General features: G+C 39.6%; 7 protein-coding genes across 8 annotated transcripts; 5 read left to right on the top strand and 2 right to left on the bottom strand.

Annotated features, from left to right (window-relative positions):
• The first annotated feature begins 512 nt into the window (after positions 1 to 512).
• Positions 513 to 1841, top strand: LOC110183316 (methionine aminopeptidase 1D, mitochondrial). Its single transcript, XM_020951561.2, has 4 exons — positions 513 to 546; positions 604 to 735; positions 793 to 1466; positions 1524 to 1841. Exons 2-4 carry the CDS (start codon positions 653 to 655, stop codon positions 1715 to 1717), a joined length of 951 nt encoding a protein of 316 aa, XP_020807220.2. The 5' UTR covers positions 513 to 546; positions 604 to 652; the 3' UTR covers positions 1718 to 1841.
• Positions 1741 to 3005, bottom strand: Bug22 (cilia- and flagella-associated protein 20). The gene is made up of 2 exons (XM_020951564.2): positions 2306 to 3005; positions 1741 to 2238 (listed from the first exon to the last, which is right to left on the bottom strand). Exons 1-2 carry the CDS (start codon positions 2579 to 2581, stop codon positions 1915 to 1917), a joined length of 600 nt encoding a protein of 199 aa, XP_020807223.1. The 5' UTR covers positions 2582 to 3005; the 3' UTR covers positions 1741 to 1914.
• TfIIB (transcription factor IIB) lies at positions 2352 to 4701 on the top strand. Of its 2 annotated transcripts, XM_086830801.1 has the most exons (5): positions 2352 to 2883; positions 2949 to 3139; positions 3199 to 3610; positions 3666 to 3900; positions 3965 to 4701. In XM_086830801.1, the coding sequence occupies exons 2-5, from the start codon at positions 3123 to 3125 to the stop codon at positions 4246 to 4248; spliced, it is 948 nt and encodes a 315-aa protein (XP_086686927.1). In that variant the 5' UTR covers positions 2352 to 2883; positions 2949 to 3122; the 3' UTR covers positions 4249 to 4701. The 2 variants fall into 2 exon arrangements, with proteins under 2 accessions (XP_086686927.1, XP_020807222.2); XM_020951563.2 differs by lacking the exons at positions 2352 to 2883; positions 2949 to 3139 and having other exon boundaries at positions 3182 to 3610.
• TBC1D16 (TBC1 domain family member 16) lies at positions 4320 to 7432 on the bottom strand. Its single transcript, XM_020951559.2, has 2 exons — positions 5580 to 7432; positions 4320 to 5503 (listed from the first exon to the last, which is right to left on the bottom strand). The coding sequence occupies exons 1-2, from the start codon at positions 7068 to 7070 to the stop codon at positions 4880 to 4882; spliced, it is 2115 nt and encodes a 704-aa protein (XP_020807218.2). The 5' UTR covers positions 7071 to 7432; the 3' UTR covers positions 4320 to 4879.
• A 307-nt stretch (positions 7433 to 7739) lies between these two features.
• Positions 7740 to 8966, top strand: holn1 (CD2 antigen cytoplasmic tail-binding protein 2 homolog holn1). Its single transcript, XM_020951621.2, has 3 exons — positions 7740 to 7924; positions 7986 to 8178; positions 8237 to 8966. The coding sequence occupies exons 1-3, from the start codon at positions 7827 to 7829 to the stop codon at positions 8897 to 8899; spliced, it is 954 nt and encodes a 317-aa protein (XP_020807280.2). The 5' UTR covers positions 7740 to 7826; the 3' UTR covers positions 8900 to 8966.
• Positions 8967 to 9377: 411 nt separating this feature from the next.
• On the top strand, positions 9378 to 11138 carry STUB1 (STIP1 homology and U-box containing protein 1). The gene is made up of 6 exons (XM_020951598.2): positions 9378 to 9815; positions 9904 to 10102; positions 10161 to 10302; positions 10420 to 10525; positions 10592 to 10648; positions 10763 to 11138. Exons 1-6 carry the CDS (start codon positions 9693 to 9695, stop codon positions 11003 to 11005), a joined length of 870 nt encoding a protein of 289 aa, XP_020807257.1. The 5' UTR covers positions 9378 to 9692; the 3' UTR covers positions 11006 to 11138.
• A 177-nt stretch (positions 11139 to 11315) lies between these two features.
• Nse4 (SMC5-SMC6 complex kleisin component Non-SMC element 1) lies at positions 11316 to 12666 on the top strand. The gene is made up of 5 exons (XM_020951628.2): positions 11316 to 11543; positions 11621 to 11838; positions 11905 to 12072; positions 12126 to 12458; positions 12524 to 12666. The coding sequence occupies exons 1-5, from the start codon at positions 11441 to 11443 to the stop codon at positions 12581 to 12583; spliced, it is 882 nt and encodes a 293-aa protein (XP_020807287.1). The 5' UTR covers positions 11316 to 11440; the 3' UTR covers positions 12584 to 12666.
• Positions 12667 to 15750: the final 3084 nt, after the last annotated feature.

Here is a 15750-nt window from a genome sequence, read left to right as displayed (position 1 = left end):
ATCCTAATAAAAATCCGAGTAAGCTAAGTCGATGATAACACACATTCTAGACCAGTATCAACCAGCAAAAACTAAAACTAACTTCAGTTGTCACAAATTTTAACGAATTTTAAAACAATGTATTACATTCTTCGCCACACCCTTTTCCTATATAAACAGAATAAAGAATAAATTTAATTGATAGATGATCACTTACCATAACGAATAAAAGCAAAACCTTATGTGGCATAAACAATACTTTTAAAACCTTGAAACTATTACAAGATAATCGTAGTGAAGTACATAAAAATGTTTTCTTTTATTTATTATAGCTGACAAGATACTACCAGAAGCGATTTTTTGAATCGTTCTTTGGTTTCTCTAGCACTAAATAAAGCATTTTGAGAAAACTTAATTTATAATTTGTGGTTTATTATAGGGTTATTATTAGTCATTCAAAATGTGGGTTACAATTTGTTGGATGTTTTTACAACAAAAAACAGGGGTTAATTTAATTTCATTTGCTTTTGTAGAACGCTCAGGAATCTTTTGACTTTTGTTTTAATGGTATTAACATTGTTATTTTTTAAATAATAGTAAAGTATTGGTATCGATATCTCATAGAACACTCTGGTCACTCTTTTATGGAAATCCTGCACAAAATCAAAACAAAATGGGAAAAGGCGGAATTTTAAATTTGTTAATGCTCCAAAGACAAGCTGCAAGGACATTTTTTCAGTTTGGCAAAGCCAAGGGGTATGACGTATATTCAAGTCCGACTGAAAAATTTTACTAATACTATTATACTTTCAGAGATACGGGCAAATATGTACCAATTGTTGTGCCCGGCAAGGTTTCTCCAGAGCGTAGCGTGCCCGAGGACATCAACAAGCCGCCGTACTATTTCAAGGACATGCCGCCGGGTAATACGCTTGGGAAACCGGAAATAAAGAATGCGGATCAGATCGAAGCCATGCGTCGCAGCGGCAAACTGGCGGCGCAGGTATTACGTGAATGCGGCAAACTGGCCAAGGTGGGCACAACTACCGACGAGATTGACGCCTTCGCGCACGAACGGATTATAGCCGCAAGCGCCTATCCCTCGCCGCTAAGGTATGCCGGCTTCCCCAAGTCCATCTGCACCTCGATCAACAATGTGGCCTGCCACGGTATTCCGGATGACCGGCGGCTGGCCAACGGTGATATTATCAATATCGATGTAACAGTTTACCTAAACGGCTGCCATGGCGACTGTTCAGAGACCTTTCTGGTGGGCGAGGTGGATGAGCAGGGTCGCTTTCTGGTGGAGGCCACCAAATCCTGCCTGGATCAGTGCATTTCGCTGTGTGGTCCCGGTGTTGAATTCAATAAGATTGGACAGTTTATAGACCGTTACTCTGCGGAACGCGGTCTTGAATCGGTGGCCGTCTTCATTGGCCATGGCATTGGCAGCTACTTCCACGGTCCGCCAGAAATATACCATTATCGTAAGATTAAGGAAAGTTTTGTTTTGCTTCCCCAAGCTATCATCCCTTATCTTGCAGACAATGAAGTTCGTGGGAAAATGCAGCCCGGCATGACTTTTACCATAGAGCCCATATTGTCCTTGGGCGGATCAGAAGTTGAGGTGCTGGAGGATGGCTGGACGGCGGTTTGCTTGGACGGCGCCCGAAGCGCCCAGTTTGAGCACACTATTGTAGTTACCGAGACGGGAACCGAGATACTCACAAGGGCTTAGGTCAATGGCATCTACGATACATGTACAGGATGAATTTTTATTCTCGACATTGACTATGTTGTTTCTGTGATTCGCATAAAGTGTAAAAGTTTGTGTGTCCAGATATATGGGGCAGTCTTGTGCAGTTGTGTGCCGTATTTTTTTCTTCGTTGGTTGGTGCTCTTTATTTGCCCTGTAAGAAGCTGCTCCTGTTCCATTTAGCTGCATATAGCGTTACTCTTCTGCACCGGCTTCTGTATGGGAAGGAACAGCTTGAATTCGGGCGGTAGTTCGTCCTCCGAGTACAGGCGGTCGGAGAAGTATACTCGACGGATGCGACAGTTGGCGTGTATCTGGACGCGAAGTGTCTCCACATAGTTTGTGCCGTAGGCACGACGAGTGAAGTCGGACAAATTAAACTGGATCTGGTTCCAACCCTCATCTAAACGCATGGGCATTGTGCAAATAAATGGCTTGACGCGAGTGGTCGACTGGTAGTTGCTGGCCCTGAATCTGCGTCGCACGTTTTTGTCATCCAGAACCTTGTACGAAGAAAGAGGAAAGGGAAATTACACTATGGGAAACGCAAAAGCGACTTCCGCAGCTTACCTGCACTTCAAATGTAAAGTATTTCTTCATGTTCTTGATGATCATCACCAAAAACGGCAGCTTGATACCGAGTGTCTTCTTCGGATCGGCCGGGCATGTGATAAACGTGGTGCTGACATTCGTACCGACAATTTCTAGGACGAGACTCTGTATGTCGTTATCGGTGATGCGCTTGATGTGTCCATTGCGCACCTTCTTGTCCCACAGCTGCAGCGGCTTCGACCCAATACTGTACAGAATCGATAGGAATCCTGATTGGAAAGTATTTTTGAACATCTCGCGACTTCTGCAGTGTTCGACCAGCCGATTTAACTCGCAGTATTAATGAAGCCTTCGTTTGCCAATTTATATAGGGCCAGCTTAAAATGGCCAACAAAATTTTGCAAAGCCAGAACGTGTACAAGCTACAACATGAAATTCCAAATTTTCATGTCAATAAATTTGTTTAGCATGGCCTCCTGTTTGTTGTCATAACAATGGCCATCGTTCGTTTATGCGATATTTGAAATTGCGAAAACGGCGCGAAGAGTTTCTCTTACGTGAGGAGCAATGGAGTAGGCACAGTTAAATGCAGTTTAGTGAGTAACCTGATTATAACCAATTTTATAACGCCGGCATATTTTTATATTAAAATACTATTAAGGATCTCTTTCGTATGGTCCTTTTCTTGAAGCTCTGATTCTAAATAAAGGAAAACGAAAGACATAAATGGAACATTGGAATACGACCGATACGTCGGCTATCGATATGTTATTGAGCCAAGTGTCACCACTAGTTGAAGTGAGCATAAAAAAAAATAGACAGCTAAATAAAACAAATGGCTTCAACATCGAGGTAAAAACATTTCACCACCTTGTAATTGGCACCTTTTTTGTAATGGTTTCCTGCCGCAGACTCGACAACAACAAGGTGTGCTGCTACGCACACCCCGAATCTCCTCTCATCGAGGACTACAGGGCAGGAGACATGATTTGCTCGGAGTGTGGTCTCGTCGTTGGCGACCGCGTAATTGATGTCGGATCAGAATGGCGAACCTTCAGCAATGAGAAGAGTGGCGTCGATCCCAGTCGTGTCGGTGGCCCAGAGAATCCTTTGCTGAGCGGTGGCGATCTGTCCACCATCATTGGCCCGGGCACAGGCTCAGCCTCCTTTGATGCCTTTGGTGCACCCAAATATCAAAACAGACGTACAATGAGCAGCTCAGATCGCTCGCTGATATCAGCATTTAAGGAGATTTCCTCGATGGCCGATCGCATTAATTTGCCAAAAACAATTGTCGATCGCGCCAATAACTTGTTCAAACAGGTAAGTTGGTTTTAAAACGTCTAGGGTATGTGATTTAATGTTGTTTCTTTTGTAGGTTCATGATGGCAAGAACCTGAAGGGCCGATCCAACGATGCCAAAGCATCTGCTTGTCTGTATATAGCTTGCCGCCAGGAAGGAGTACCTCGTACCTTTAAGGAAATCTGTGCTGTTAGCAAGATCAGCAAAAAAGAGATTGGCAGATGCTTCAAATTGACGCTGAAGGCCCTGGAAACCAGTGTGGATTTGATTACAACAGCTGACTTTATGTGTCGCTTTTGCGCCAATTTGGGTAAGTGCCACTAACTCTGTGCTCTGCGATACGTTAAATTCTAACGAATACTTTGTTGATTTAGACCTTCCGAACATGGTTCAACGCGCTGCCACGCACATCGCCAAAAAAGCAGTCGAAATGGATATTGTTCCGGGCCGTTCGCCCATATCCGTGGCCGCTGCTGCCATTTATATGGCCTCACAGGCATCGGAGCATAAGAGAAGTCAGAAGGAGATCGGTGATATAGCCGGCGTGGCTGATGTCACCATCAGACAGTCCTACAAACTAATGTATCCCCATGCCGCCAAGCTATTCCCCGAAGACTTCAAGTTCACTACACCAATTGATCAACTGCCGCAAATGTGAACATTTCTCCCGTTCCCGATGCTCATTACTAACGCTAACGTTAAGGGGGTAACAAGAAGAACCGTTCTTAATTTAATCACAAAAAATTTACGATTTTATTAAATAAAAAGTTAGCATAACGATAAATAATCAGAGACCAAGCTGAACATAACTCACTTTCGCTGCTGCTGAGTTGAACCCATAAAGTTTTCGAAATTTATTTCCATATATGTATATCATAATAGCTCGCGTCTTTATCTATATATATATATATATATATGTGTATATATATATATCTTGGTGTAGGCGTTTTGATTATAAGTAAGCTACTAATCCAGAAATAATAATTGCAAACTACGTTTATACGCTTCATATTTGCAAATTTGATTTTGTTTACTTAGAACTTTCTGTTTATACATAGCCTTTAATTATGTGATAGAAATATGATTGAAATAAAAGAGAACTCTACCATAACTTTTCACACGTTCATTTGCAAATATTTAGTGCGTTAAAAACGTAGAGAACTAAGCAGACACAAAGCAAAACGTTTGAAATAAAGATATAAGCGTGTGCTAATAGTAAATGACGAATTATCAGTCGCCAACAACAATAGTTATTGCTGAGTTTAAACAGTGTAGATTTATATAGATAACTAGTCAATAGACAGCGAGCACTTTTCGTCATCGCTGTGGCCCACACACTCCAACGCCGGCCGATGCTCAGAGTCCCACATTCCGGGGCCACACCGCTTGCACAGGCCACTTAAAGTGCACGGTATCTTTGGCAACTGTCGGTATTGGTGGAGCAGACCGCGCGCCTTGCGCAGGATCAGCTGCCCGTCCATGTACATGGCTAGTGAGCTAAAGTGCAGCAGCATCTCGTCCGGCCGCAAATTCTGGGCTATCACATCATCGGCATAGACGGCAATGATCGCCAGGCAAAGGAACAGGTGGAAGTAGTCGGTCAGGTAGTTTGACCAGCACGCCTCCCACATCCGAATGACGACGGCTTCGGTGAACTCTCGCTTGAAGCAGAGTAGGAGCCATCGGTGACAGAAGAGTAGCTCCATGGAGTCGTTGTGCTGGCCCAGGTGTTCGTAGAAGCGCGGCAGCATCACCCTGATCAGCTCGCGCAGATAACTAAGGTTGTGGTCCACATCCCGGTCGGTTGGAGTGCACACGAAGAACGCTCGCTGCATCAGTCCCACGAAGCACCAGAAAGTCTCCGACTCATTCTGCACCTCGCATAGCACTGGGGCTAAGAGATCACTCATACCCTGAAAGACATTATAATGTGACATGCCTTCCAGTGGAACGGTTTCAATTTGGAGCAGGAATTCCTCTTGTACGTACCTGAGAATAGGACATCCCAGTATTGTAGACAGCAAAGTTAAGCAGAATATTTTTCATAACCTCAGTGTTGGGGTTATCGTCACCACAGAAAAAGGGATTCGTGCGATCCGTCCGCACCACATCCTTCTCAACCACACACTGAACTGTCTTCCAAAAATGAATCTGCTGTTCTGGAGACATGGAGTACAGGCGTTTTCGCGTAACCTCCTCGTACTCCTGCCGTTTAATGTCCATCAATACAGCTCTATCCTCGAAGGTGGAGGAGAATGAATAACATTTCAAGAGGAAAGGCCACACGGTCTTGCGCAAGCTTTTCTCGAGGCCGCCGAAGAACACACACTTTCGAAGCAGTAGATCGTCCTCAATCTGTCCCTTCTCGTTGAGAAGTGTTCCATAAAAGAAGTTGGTGGTTATCTTCTTGACATCCCCCTCATCCGGGTGCATCTCAGATTTTTTAACCTCCGGCCGACAGACCATGAAATGCCTGTATGGCAAATCAAACTTGTCCTGGCCCGTTTCCGATGTGATGTTGTGTAGGAAGCAGTGCCATTGATGCAGAACCTGGGCCAAATGGTCCAAGCCGCCGTAGTGAAAATGGAGTATTTTGTACTGCGATTCCCGGGAGGCAATCACCAGCTGACCGGATGTGCAGTTGTCATCGTTGAAGAAGAGACGTAGCGAACGCATTTGGCTCAGGTCCACGGAAAAATGCCGGCACTTTAGAGCGGATTTTTGGCGATCAGCCGGTGTGGAGTTACCACTGTCCGGGAACTCCAAGTTATGCTGAAAGGCTAGGAGCTCCGGAGTGGTCCACTTGGGGTTCTCGGCTGCTGGTCCCTCCCCAACTCCATTAGGATTCGGTCCACTCGCACAATCGCCGCAGCCATTTCCATCTGTCGTCCGAATGGTTATGCAGTTGAACGACTGCGATATATTACTGTTTTCGATCTGAGGATTTGATATCGTTATGTTCACCGATGTGATGGGGTTATTCTTCAGCAGCGCAGTCAAGTCGTCTATGGATGCGGCCTGACCTCCGAGCAAAGGTTGCAGCTCATTCTTTAGCTCCTGCATTTCCGCCGCGTTATCATCTTCCTCTCGGATGTCCTGCTCTTGGATCGTCTGGGGTATGGTCACGTGACAATATCCGTTTCGAGATTCCGGCGACGACTGGGCTCTCGATTTACACTGATCATCAGTGCTCAGGTTGGTGTATTTACATAGCGAAGAATTCGGTATCCAGGTGAGGAGCAAAGTCGGACGCTTCGCGCTATTATACTGGTCTACAAAGGTCTTTGTGGTGCACGTCAGGTATCCCGGATTGTGCAATATATCGGACTCATCCCGCGCTATGGTTGGTGGATGAATGCAAACGTTATTCTTGCAGAAGAGTATTTCGTTGTCCTCGTAAGAGATATCGATTTTTTTGTCCAACCTTTCGTCACCTAGTATGTAGCTAGATGCCTTCTTGATAATACTTCCAATGGGCATTTTTAAATGATTCTTGAGCGGGATTGGTAGTTGTTCAACGTAAAAACGATTCCTTTTCGAATTAATATGTGTTTTCAGTCGGGGCTGGGAACGGGTCCTGCTCTGGTTAGCTTTTGATTTTGTTGTTAAATCTGGTTTGGTAATGGCCGTTGGTTACCATTATTCTGGGTGTTATGTTTGATGCATCGATGCGACTACTTTATTTTTGCTCCATCCAAAGGATTAACTAAATGCAAAAGGTAAATTTTGCCGTCAGCGAATTCGCAGAAAACAGGATGACATTGGAGGAAAAGAATTTGGTAGGGAATTAAGCGCAGGCGCAGTTGGGAAAATACCAAAGGGGTTTCGATATTTAAGGCAACAAATTTTATAAAATTCATTTAAGTAGAATATAAGTTTTTAAAATATAGGTTTTCTATATTATTTAAAATAAGAAAGGCTTAAGAACAATTTAACTTAAAGGAAATACCTGAAAACGGATACATTTTTTACCTAATGACTAATAAGTGTAAATATAATACATAAATTAAATAAATTATATAATACATAAATAAAATTAAATGTAATTATAAAAATGCATTTAAAAAACGACACAAACGTAAATTTAAAAACCGTAATAATTTAAAATTGAAACATTTTGGAATTGAAACATGAAGAATCGGTTGGCCGATATTTTTCTGTCCATCTCTAAGGTAAATAGAATCAATAAACGGGAAAATATTTACATTTCTTTTTTGCCGATTTCAAGTAACTAATATGGCAAGCAAGCGGAAACACACTTCAGTTGAGAAAGATGCATCTTATAAAAAACACACTCTGGACTCGGATGAAGAAGATTCAGACGACTACGAGCGGTAGGATTATAAACTACATTTGTTTTGATTGTTGTTGTTTTACTTCTTATTTTGTACACAGGGAATATCTTAATGATAGCGATATTGAAGGCGGCGAGGAAGGAGTGGCTAAGGAGGTCGACGATGTTAAGGTGACGCCTTTCAATATGAAGGAAGAGTTGGAGGAAGGCCACTTTGACAAAGATGGCCACTACCATTGGAACAAGGAGACGGAGGCGAAGGACAATTGGTTGGACAACATCGACTGGGTTAAGGTAGGTGGTACTATTGCATGGTATTTGCAATGTATATCAAACACTTATTGATTTGCAGATTGGCAAGCAAAAGAATGCCTTCGATCCCGCCAAAGAAGACCAGAATTCCAACTCTTCTGATGATGATGCACTAGTGCCCGCGGACAAGGCCTTTAATCTGTCAATGAATCTAATGAAAATGTTGGAATTTATGAAGGCAGGAGAGACTGTTAAGATGACTTTGCAAAGGCTTGGAAGTCAACGCCCCATCCTGACCACGCTTCAGCGAATTAAGCAGAAAAAGGCAGGCATTGTGGATACAAAGACGCAGGAAATCTCCCAACTCACCGAGCTGGCCAACGAGATTCTCTCGAAGACTGGCAACATGGATATCTACGAAGAGACCTTTGAAATCATTAAGTCCAAGCTAGCCGACCTGCCGGGTAGCAGCAAATCGAAACCAGCCGATGATATTGACATGTACGCAGATGATTTTGAAGCCAAGGAGTCCGAGCGATCCAAGGCCCCAACAGAGGCCGCCCCTTCATCTAGCCCTCCGGAGCTGGCGTGGGAATTCAAATGGTCACAGAACGAGACTGAAATACAAGGCCCCTTCACTACAGAAAAAATGCTAAAATGGTCCAAAGAGAATTACTTTAAAAATGGAGTCTATGTGCGAAAATGTGGTGAAAACACAAACTTCTACTCCAGCAATCGGATAGATTTTGATTTATATTTGTAAATTGTAATGTACATAAATCGTTTCCTGCATTTTCTTGCAGCTAAATAAAATAAGTCATTTTGCGGAATTATTTAATTGTAAAAAAAGAAAGGAAGTTCGAAAGTTAAACTGCTATAACTAAGTCAAAAATGCATGAATTTCAATTTGGAAAGCTTTTCTCTGCTGGATTTTATAGGGTTAAAACATCTGCAAATTTAGTTTAAAATTTTTTTAATTTCATTTTTTTTGTTTAATTTTTGACAATTTTAACAATGTTGGCCCTTATAAAATTAAAAAAAAATTCGTAAATTTATTTTTCTACCAGACATAGCTAGGTCGACTCGGCTTTTGATGCTGATCAATACTGTATATGGTTTATAGGGTCGGAAATGATTCCTTCACTGCGTTGCAAGCTTATTAAATAAATTATAAAAGTCCGACGGGTAAATAAATTAAAATGTTAAAGTTTAATATACTATCGCTCTGCGGAACCCGATACCCGATACCGATACCAAGTGGCGATAGCCACCAGCTTTCGTGCTTCTGCAACTGTAGGCAATCGATTAACACGGCCGAAAATTGTTTTATGTTTAATTAAAGGCAGCTTTGATAATGCAAGTTATATTTCGTGGAGTGGTGAGCGTCAAGTAAAGTGCAGCACCCTAATCCGATTGCCTGATAGGACTTCGCCCACTGTGGACGCAAAACCAATTGCCCAGCCGCTGGAAAAGAACCAGATACCTAGTATTTCGTCAGGGCCTCGGTGCATCGAAAAGAAAAATAGAATTCTGGCCTAGTCGCAACAATTGCCAGCATGACGACCAAGCACACATATTCTACCACTAATTTCTCGGACCAGCAACTGAAGGAGCAGGGCAACTGTCTGTTTGCAGCCCGAAAATATGACGACGCAATAAACTGCTACTCAAAGGCCATCGTAAGTGGCGTGTAATAGTAGTGTATAGCTATGTACATAATGTTTACATTGGCTGCAAACTCTATGCTCCCTATGTGCGATTTTGCAGATAAAGAACCCCACAAATGCTACCTACTTCACGAACCGCGCCTTGTGCCACCTGAAACTGAAGCGATGGGAGCTGTGCTGCCAGGACTGTCGGCGCGCCTTAGACATTGATGCAAACCTGTTGAAGGGGCACTTCTTCCTAGGTCAAGGACTCATGGAAATCGACAGTTTTGACGAGGCCATAAAGCACCTGCAACGCGGTTAGATAATATGACCTGAAAGTAATTTAGAAACTAAAATAATCGATTTCAATTGCAGCTTATGATCTGTCGAAGGAGCAGAAACAAAACTTTGGAGACGACATTACATTGCAGTTGCGATTGGCTCGCAAAAAACGTTGGAATGTCTTGGAGGAGAAGCGGATACATCAGGAAATTGAACTGCAGAGTTATTTGAACAGGTAATAATTGTTTACAAATTCTAAATATTATGATACGGTTTATGTTTATTGGTATTACTGTTACCGTAAAAGAAGCACTGGAGCACTCTGAGTATAATTAAGCTATTGTGTTCACAGATTAATAAAAGCTGACATGGAAAATCGGTTGGCACATTTGAAACTAAATGAAAGCTTGCACGAAGAGCAGTTAAAAGATAAACAGCAAGAAATTGAACAAGAATGTGTAAGTACCTATTACTGAAGTCCGGAAAATAATTCAAGTATAATAATTAAATTGTATTTATTCTAGGACGACCATGTTAAGGAACTAAACAATATCTTTTCAAAAGTTGATGAACGTCGAAGGGTAAGTACGAAAACTAGCCATTGTGCAATGAGTAATTTAATTTACGATTGATTTAAATATTGAAAACGAGTAATGAAATACACAAATAAAATAAAACTAACTTGCATGTTTCAGAAACGCGACGTTCCCGACTTTCTATGTGGCAAAATAAGCTTTGAGATATTAACGGATCCTGTGATAACACCATCTGGAATTACCTATGAGCGTAAGGACATTGAAGAGCATTTACAGCGGGTTGGCCATTTTGATCCTGTTACACGCGTCAAACTCACCCAGGATCAATTAATACCAAATTTTTCAATGAAGGAAGTCGTTGACTCTTTTATTGCCGAGAACGAATGGTCTTTAGACTACTAAGTGAAAAATGACAAACATAAAAGAAACCCTATCATTGTAATTGATCTAGCTTTTAGAACCCAGTTCCCATTGTCTAAAAACATTATAATTAGTGATAATAAAAGCGGATATGCCACTGGTTGATTGTAGTTGTCTTGTAAAGTAAGAATTTACTTTATATTTTATTATTACCGGAATTATTTTATTTTCCTTTCCCACATATATTTTTTTAACGTGTATCTTTATAGATAAACTATAAAAATGTATTAAAAAAATTTAAATTGTTTCGGACAAGAATAATTCCGTTCCGTAAAAGTGGCGCTATCTTGTCAAAAACAATCGATAACAAAACTACAAAAACAAAACCGATAGAGGCACAATCAAAATAATTTGTAAACAATTTTCATAACATTCTGATTAGCTATCCAATTTTGCATTAATTTGCTTAAATTTACAATGGACTATTCGCAAAACCAGTCCCAGTTGTCGATCGATAACTCGGATCAAGATTTTCGAATCCTTTCCTTGCAAGAGCTGATCGAAAAGAATATTGAGATAGGTAAGTAGCCGGCACAGCCACTATAAGACCGCCGACCCAATATCAATTACTATCTGCTTGCTTTGTTTTCTTTATAGAGCAACAAATTGAAAGTAGCTCATTTGGCGAATCGTTAGAGGCAATTGACCATATTATACAAAGAGCCGACGAAATTATCAAGGGGCAGGAGGACCGCCGCGTCCACTCTACGGAACTTGTTCTGGACACGGAGCTGCTGAGTCGCAATCACAAAGTTGTTGGCAAGGCCATTCAATATAACACTAACATTACGGATCGCATTGTCCAAAATGCAATTGTAAGAATAAGACTTTAGGAAATGTTAACTAATAAATTGTGTAATACTAGTATAAACGATCCACAGAATCAGCTGGTTTTCAAGGAGAACGAAGAGGACTGGGAGTCTGTTTGTGCCTTGGCCGTTCAATTCGGTAATCCTCATTTCACCAGCGACAGCATGCTGCCCTTCATAGACGTAGCGCCCAAGGAGCACATTCCCAAACAGCGTACTCAGCGTAAACAGAAATCACAGGTAAGTAGGAGATATTATGCTCTGATTTTATAAGTAAAGTACTACTCTTTCAGGTTGAGGAAAAGCGCCCGAAAAAAAGTGATAAATTGGAGCGTAAGGACGAAGGTTCTGCTTCAGTCAACAATGCTTTAAGACAAATCAAACATTTATATAGAGAAGCCAATGAGCCGATTCCATACTTCAAGTTAATTTGCAACCCAAACAATTTTATGGAAACTGTGCAAAATGCATTACAAGTTTCCTTTCTGGTCAAGGAGAATATGATTGGAATTAAAAATGGCAGCGATGACGGTTTACCTCTTGTTTATGTCGTTGACAATCATAAAGCCCTCGCCGATAAGGACCCATCACAGGCAATTTGTTCCCTAGATGTTTCCTTTTGTGAAGTATGTACCATAATCTGTTTGTAAACATTAAAAAGACATTTAATCCTTATGTTTTGCTTTTACAGAAAATGATTAATCATTACAAGATTCAAGAGCCGATGCTGAAGAGACTGAATGATAGTTAGTTAGTTATAGTTTTCTATTTTTGTTTTAAGAAATTAAATCTATGACTTCTAATCGTTTTTTTAATAAAGATGTTCGGTGTAAATGTATTGTTTTCATAAACTAGTAGGATGTTTTGTACTTGTGCCCTTTTGCAGAAGTGTTCAATGACTATTTATCAGCAATTGGAACATGTTTAATCTTAATAAAATATGTTAAATTAATAAAGTTAAAGTGTAGATGTGCTTTAAAAAAATCAAGGGCAATCACTATCAGATTATCCTCGCTACCGAATCACTATCCCTGTAGATGTAAACAGTGGGGAGGCCCCAGACAGAATGAGGACGGTGCGGCGCAGTGCCTGCATTTATAGTCTCCAAGTAAAGAGAACAGAGAAAGAGAATGCTAGAGAGAAAGTAATATCTGGCAGTGAGAGATAGAGAGATACACAGAGACATACGGCATCAGATAGAAACAAAGAGAGCGAAAGAGACAGAGAGTTAGAGATATATATAGAGAGACAGAGAAATAGAGAGAGAGAGAGAAAACTATTCACTGCCATTACAATATTATATTATTACAAGAACGGAAGATTTTGACACCCTTACAAATATAAATACAATATAAATTATATTTATTTATATCTATATATGTATAGGTTGATTCTAGCATCAAATGTGCGAAATAGAAAGCTCTACCAAATATATTACTTTCCACATTTGGGTTATGGAATGCGCTCCACATTAATTTAAAAATCACTCCTAAGCTAGAAATAAGTGGTTTTTTCGGCGGCTGCACAGTGTTGCCATTAATTGAATTCCGTTAACTTAATTACACAAAGAAGAAATTAAGATTAATTAAGATTTATTGCGCCGAATAGCTTAGGGTTAATTGCATTTGTGTGGTCGACGGAGTTTAAAAGGCTTGGTGTTTAATAAAAGCTTGATAATGATAGCAGTAGTAGTGCAATGCATCTATCTATTGAAACTTTTGATATATTGTACTTACACTTGCTGGAAGCACCACTGACCTAGCTCTACAGATTTATACACAGATTGTTGAGATGTGGCGAAAAGACTAGAGCTTAAAACTGAGCGAAGTTAGATGCAATCATTATATAAATAAATAAAACAAAAATGAAGATTTATTACTCCGTATCAGCACACACCAACGAAAACGACCCAATTAATAGAGCCCCAATCTTGAAAATACATAATTAATGATGATGCAGAAGCGAAGTTTAAATATAACTTTGCCAAGTTTAACTTTTTATAAGGGAAATAGAAAAAGAAGTAGTGTGCTTTATTATTAGTATTATTAAAAAGGGTTAAAAGGATGGTTTAAATTATAAATAAATTGTAGAAAATGCTAGAGAAGGGATCAGGGCTAGGTCTAGAATCAGGTGTGCTAGCTATGCATTTATTTTTCAATCAGTTCCCTTTTTGTCATGGACCCCATTACTTTATAAAAATTTAAAGTGATACAGCAATTTTGTATTTACAAACGTATACCAAAAGTTAACAGCGTTATTGTAATATAAATTATTACCAATTATGGATTTTTTACCAATGGGTCCAACTTTTGCTACATTATTATACCCTTTCAGGGTTTTTAATTTCAGTCAGAAGCTTGCAAAGCAGTGAAGGAGTCGTTTCTGACCCTATAAATCATATATATTCTTGATCAGCATCAACAGCTGAATCGATCTAACTATCTCTGGTTGGAAAAAAATTTTGGAAATTTTTTTCGGTTTTTGCAAAAAAAGATAAGGGGTTAGTTACGTCGTTAAAATTGTCAAAAATTGGAATTTTTTAACATTTTAAATTGAGTATGCAGCTTTTTTGCCCTATTAAAAACTAGCATAGGAAAGGTTTCCGAATTGAAATTAATGCATTTTTGGCATAGTTAAGAATTTTTTCAAATTTGATTCATAAACAAAATTGTCCTATAAAATATATATATTTATCGACTCTATGAATGGTATAAGTTTAGTCAGAAGCTTGTAAAACTGTGAAGGAGTCATTTACGACCCCATAAATCATATATATTCTTGATCAGCATGAACAACCGAATCGATGTAGCTTTGTTTGGGCCAAATTTTTTTTGTATTATTTTTTTTTCTAAATTTTTAGTCGTTAACATTGTCAAAATTTTACCAAAAGTTGAATTTTTTTTAATTTAAAAATTAGTATGCAGATTTGTTAATCCTATTAAAACTAACATAGAAAACCTTTCCGAATTATATTTTTTGCATTTTTGGCTTAGTTATGAAAAACTTTGATTTACCCAAATACCAACAGAAAAGCTTTTCAAATTAAGATTTTGAATTTAATTTAATCAAAATTCTTATATTGACTTTGATAATTCTAACTAGCAATAAAAAGTTTAATAAAAAGCTAATTGGAAAATATCACCCGTAAAATTATAAACAGATGGACTCGTCCCATAGATTTCCCCAAAGATCAAACATCTTCAGGACTATATAAATTTCTCACTTGTTTGTGAGGAAGAGCTTAATTCCGGGCTCTGGGCTCTGCTAAATTATAACCAATTTCGGCTCCATAAATTTCATTGGATTACTTTTGCATTAAGGCGTTTGCGTAATGTTCGAATGTACATTTGTTCTCGCATTGATGATGTTTAGCTGAAAGCTACATAAAGTTACATTCATGCATACATATGCATAGACATCACCCACATTGTTGTAACTCACCCGCGCTAGAGTCGCACAGTTGCGGTCAATTTCACAAGGTTGAAGAAAAAATATAAATATTTAATGTACATTAAATTAGGGTTTTCTTTAGACATTATTGTTATGTAAGTATATTATGTGATGTGATTAACTATTACTTCAATATAGTATATTTGATATTAATACTGTAACACTAACCGGAAGTCAGTAGAAAGCTTTAAAACTGTGGGCTATTGTCAGTAAACTTTCGGTTAATAAATAAGAAAAAGGAATCCAATTTTAAGTTTAATCAAAATGTAAATTAAAAATTTCTGAACACCTAGAACACATTATTAAATCTACTTAAATGTTTCTAAACTTTGTTATCGTTTTTCATTTTCTGAAAGCTCCCATTTTGCCTCGTGCTGTACACACGCACATATCTGTACGTACGCACATTTGGCTCCAGACTTTTGGTTTTGGGTGGCGTTGGCAAGCGACGCGTCGAGGCAATGCCAC

This window comes from Drosophila serrata, unplaced genomic scaffold (assembly GCF_035046125.1).
Source record: "Drosophila serrata isolate PLE 108 unplaced genomic scaffold, ASM3504612v1 contig_240, whole genome shotgun sequence".
Lineage (NCBI taxonomy): Eukaryota > Metazoa > Arthropoda > Insecta > Diptera > Drosophilidae > Drosophila > Drosophila serrata.
Note: the sequence above shows the minus strand (reverse complement) of the source record. Positions and strands in the feature narration are given on the sequence as shown.

Bases quoted from the DNA above. Each gene is read 5' to 3' on its own strand.
- LOC110183316 (XM_020951561.2), top strand. From the start codon at position 653: ATGGGAAAAGGCGGAATTTTAAATTTGTTAATGCTCCAAAGACAAGCT. The intron at 736-792 runs GTATGACGTATA...TTATACTTTCAG, and splicing joins CAGTTTGGCAAAGCCAAGGG to AGATACGGGCAAATATGTAC. The intron at 1,467-1,523 runs GTAAGATTAAGG...CTTATCTTGCAG, and splicing joins GCCAGAAATATACCATTATC to ACAATGAAGTTCGTGGGAAA.
- Bug22 (XM_020951564.2), bottom strand. From the start codon at position 2,581: ATGTTCAAAAATACTTTCCAATCAGGATTCCTATCGATTCTGTACAGT. The intron at 2,239-2,305 runs GTAAGCTGCGGA...TCTTCGTACAAG, and splicing joins ACTTTACATTTGAAGTGCAG to GTTCTGGATGACAAAAACGT.
- TfIIB (XM_086830801.1), top strand. The intron at 3,611-3,665 runs GTAAGTTGGTTT...TTTCTTTTGTAG, and splicing joins CCAATAACTTGTTCAAACAG to GTTCATGATGGCAAGAACCT. The intron at 3,901-3,964 runs GTAAGTGCCACT...TTGTTGATTTAG, and splicing joins TCGCTTTTGCGCCAATTTGG to ACCTTCCGAACATGGTTCAA.
- TBC1D16 (XM_020951559.2), bottom strand. From the start codon at position 7,070: ATGCCCATTGGAAGTATTATCAAGAAGGCATCTAGCTACATACTAGGT. The intron at 5,504-5,579 runs GTACGTACAAGA...AATGTCTTTCAG, and splicing joins CTGGGATGTCCTATTCTCAG to GGTATGAGTGATCTCTTAGC.
- holn1 (XM_020951621.2), top strand. From the start codon at position 7,827: ATGGCAAGCAAGCGGAAACACACTTCAGTTGAGAAAGATGCATCTTAT. The intron at 7,925-7,985 runs GTAGGATTATAA...TTTTGTACACAG, and splicing joins GATTCAGACGACTACGAGCG to GGAATATCTTAATGATAGCG. The intron at 8,179-8,236 runs GTAGGTGGTACT...ATTGATTTGCAG, and splicing joins ACAACATCGACTGGGTTAAG to ATTGGCAAGCAAAAGAATGC.
- STUB1 (XM_020951598.2), top strand. From the start codon at position 9,693: ATGACGACCAAGCACACATATTCTACCACTAATTTCTCGGACCAGCAA. The intron at 10,103-10,160 runs GTTAGATAATAT...TTTCAATTGCAG, and splicing joins CATAAAGCACCTGCAACGCG to CTTATGATCTGTCGAAGGAG. The intron at 10,526-10,591 runs GTAAGTACCTAT...TATTTATTCTAG, and splicing joins AAGAAATTGAACAAGAATGT to GACGACCATGTTAAGGAACT.
- Nse4 (XM_020951628.2), top strand. From the start codon at position 11,441: ATGGACTATTCGCAAAACCAGTCCCAGTTGTCGATCGATAACTCGGAT. The intron at 11,839-11,904 runs GTAAGAATAAGA...AACGATCCACAG, and splicing joins GCATTGTCCAAAATGCAATT to AATCAGCTGGTTTTCAAGGA. The intron at 12,459-12,523 runs GTATGTACCATA...TTGCTTTTACAG, and splicing joins TAGATGTTTCCTTTTGTGAA to AAAATGATTAATCATTACAA.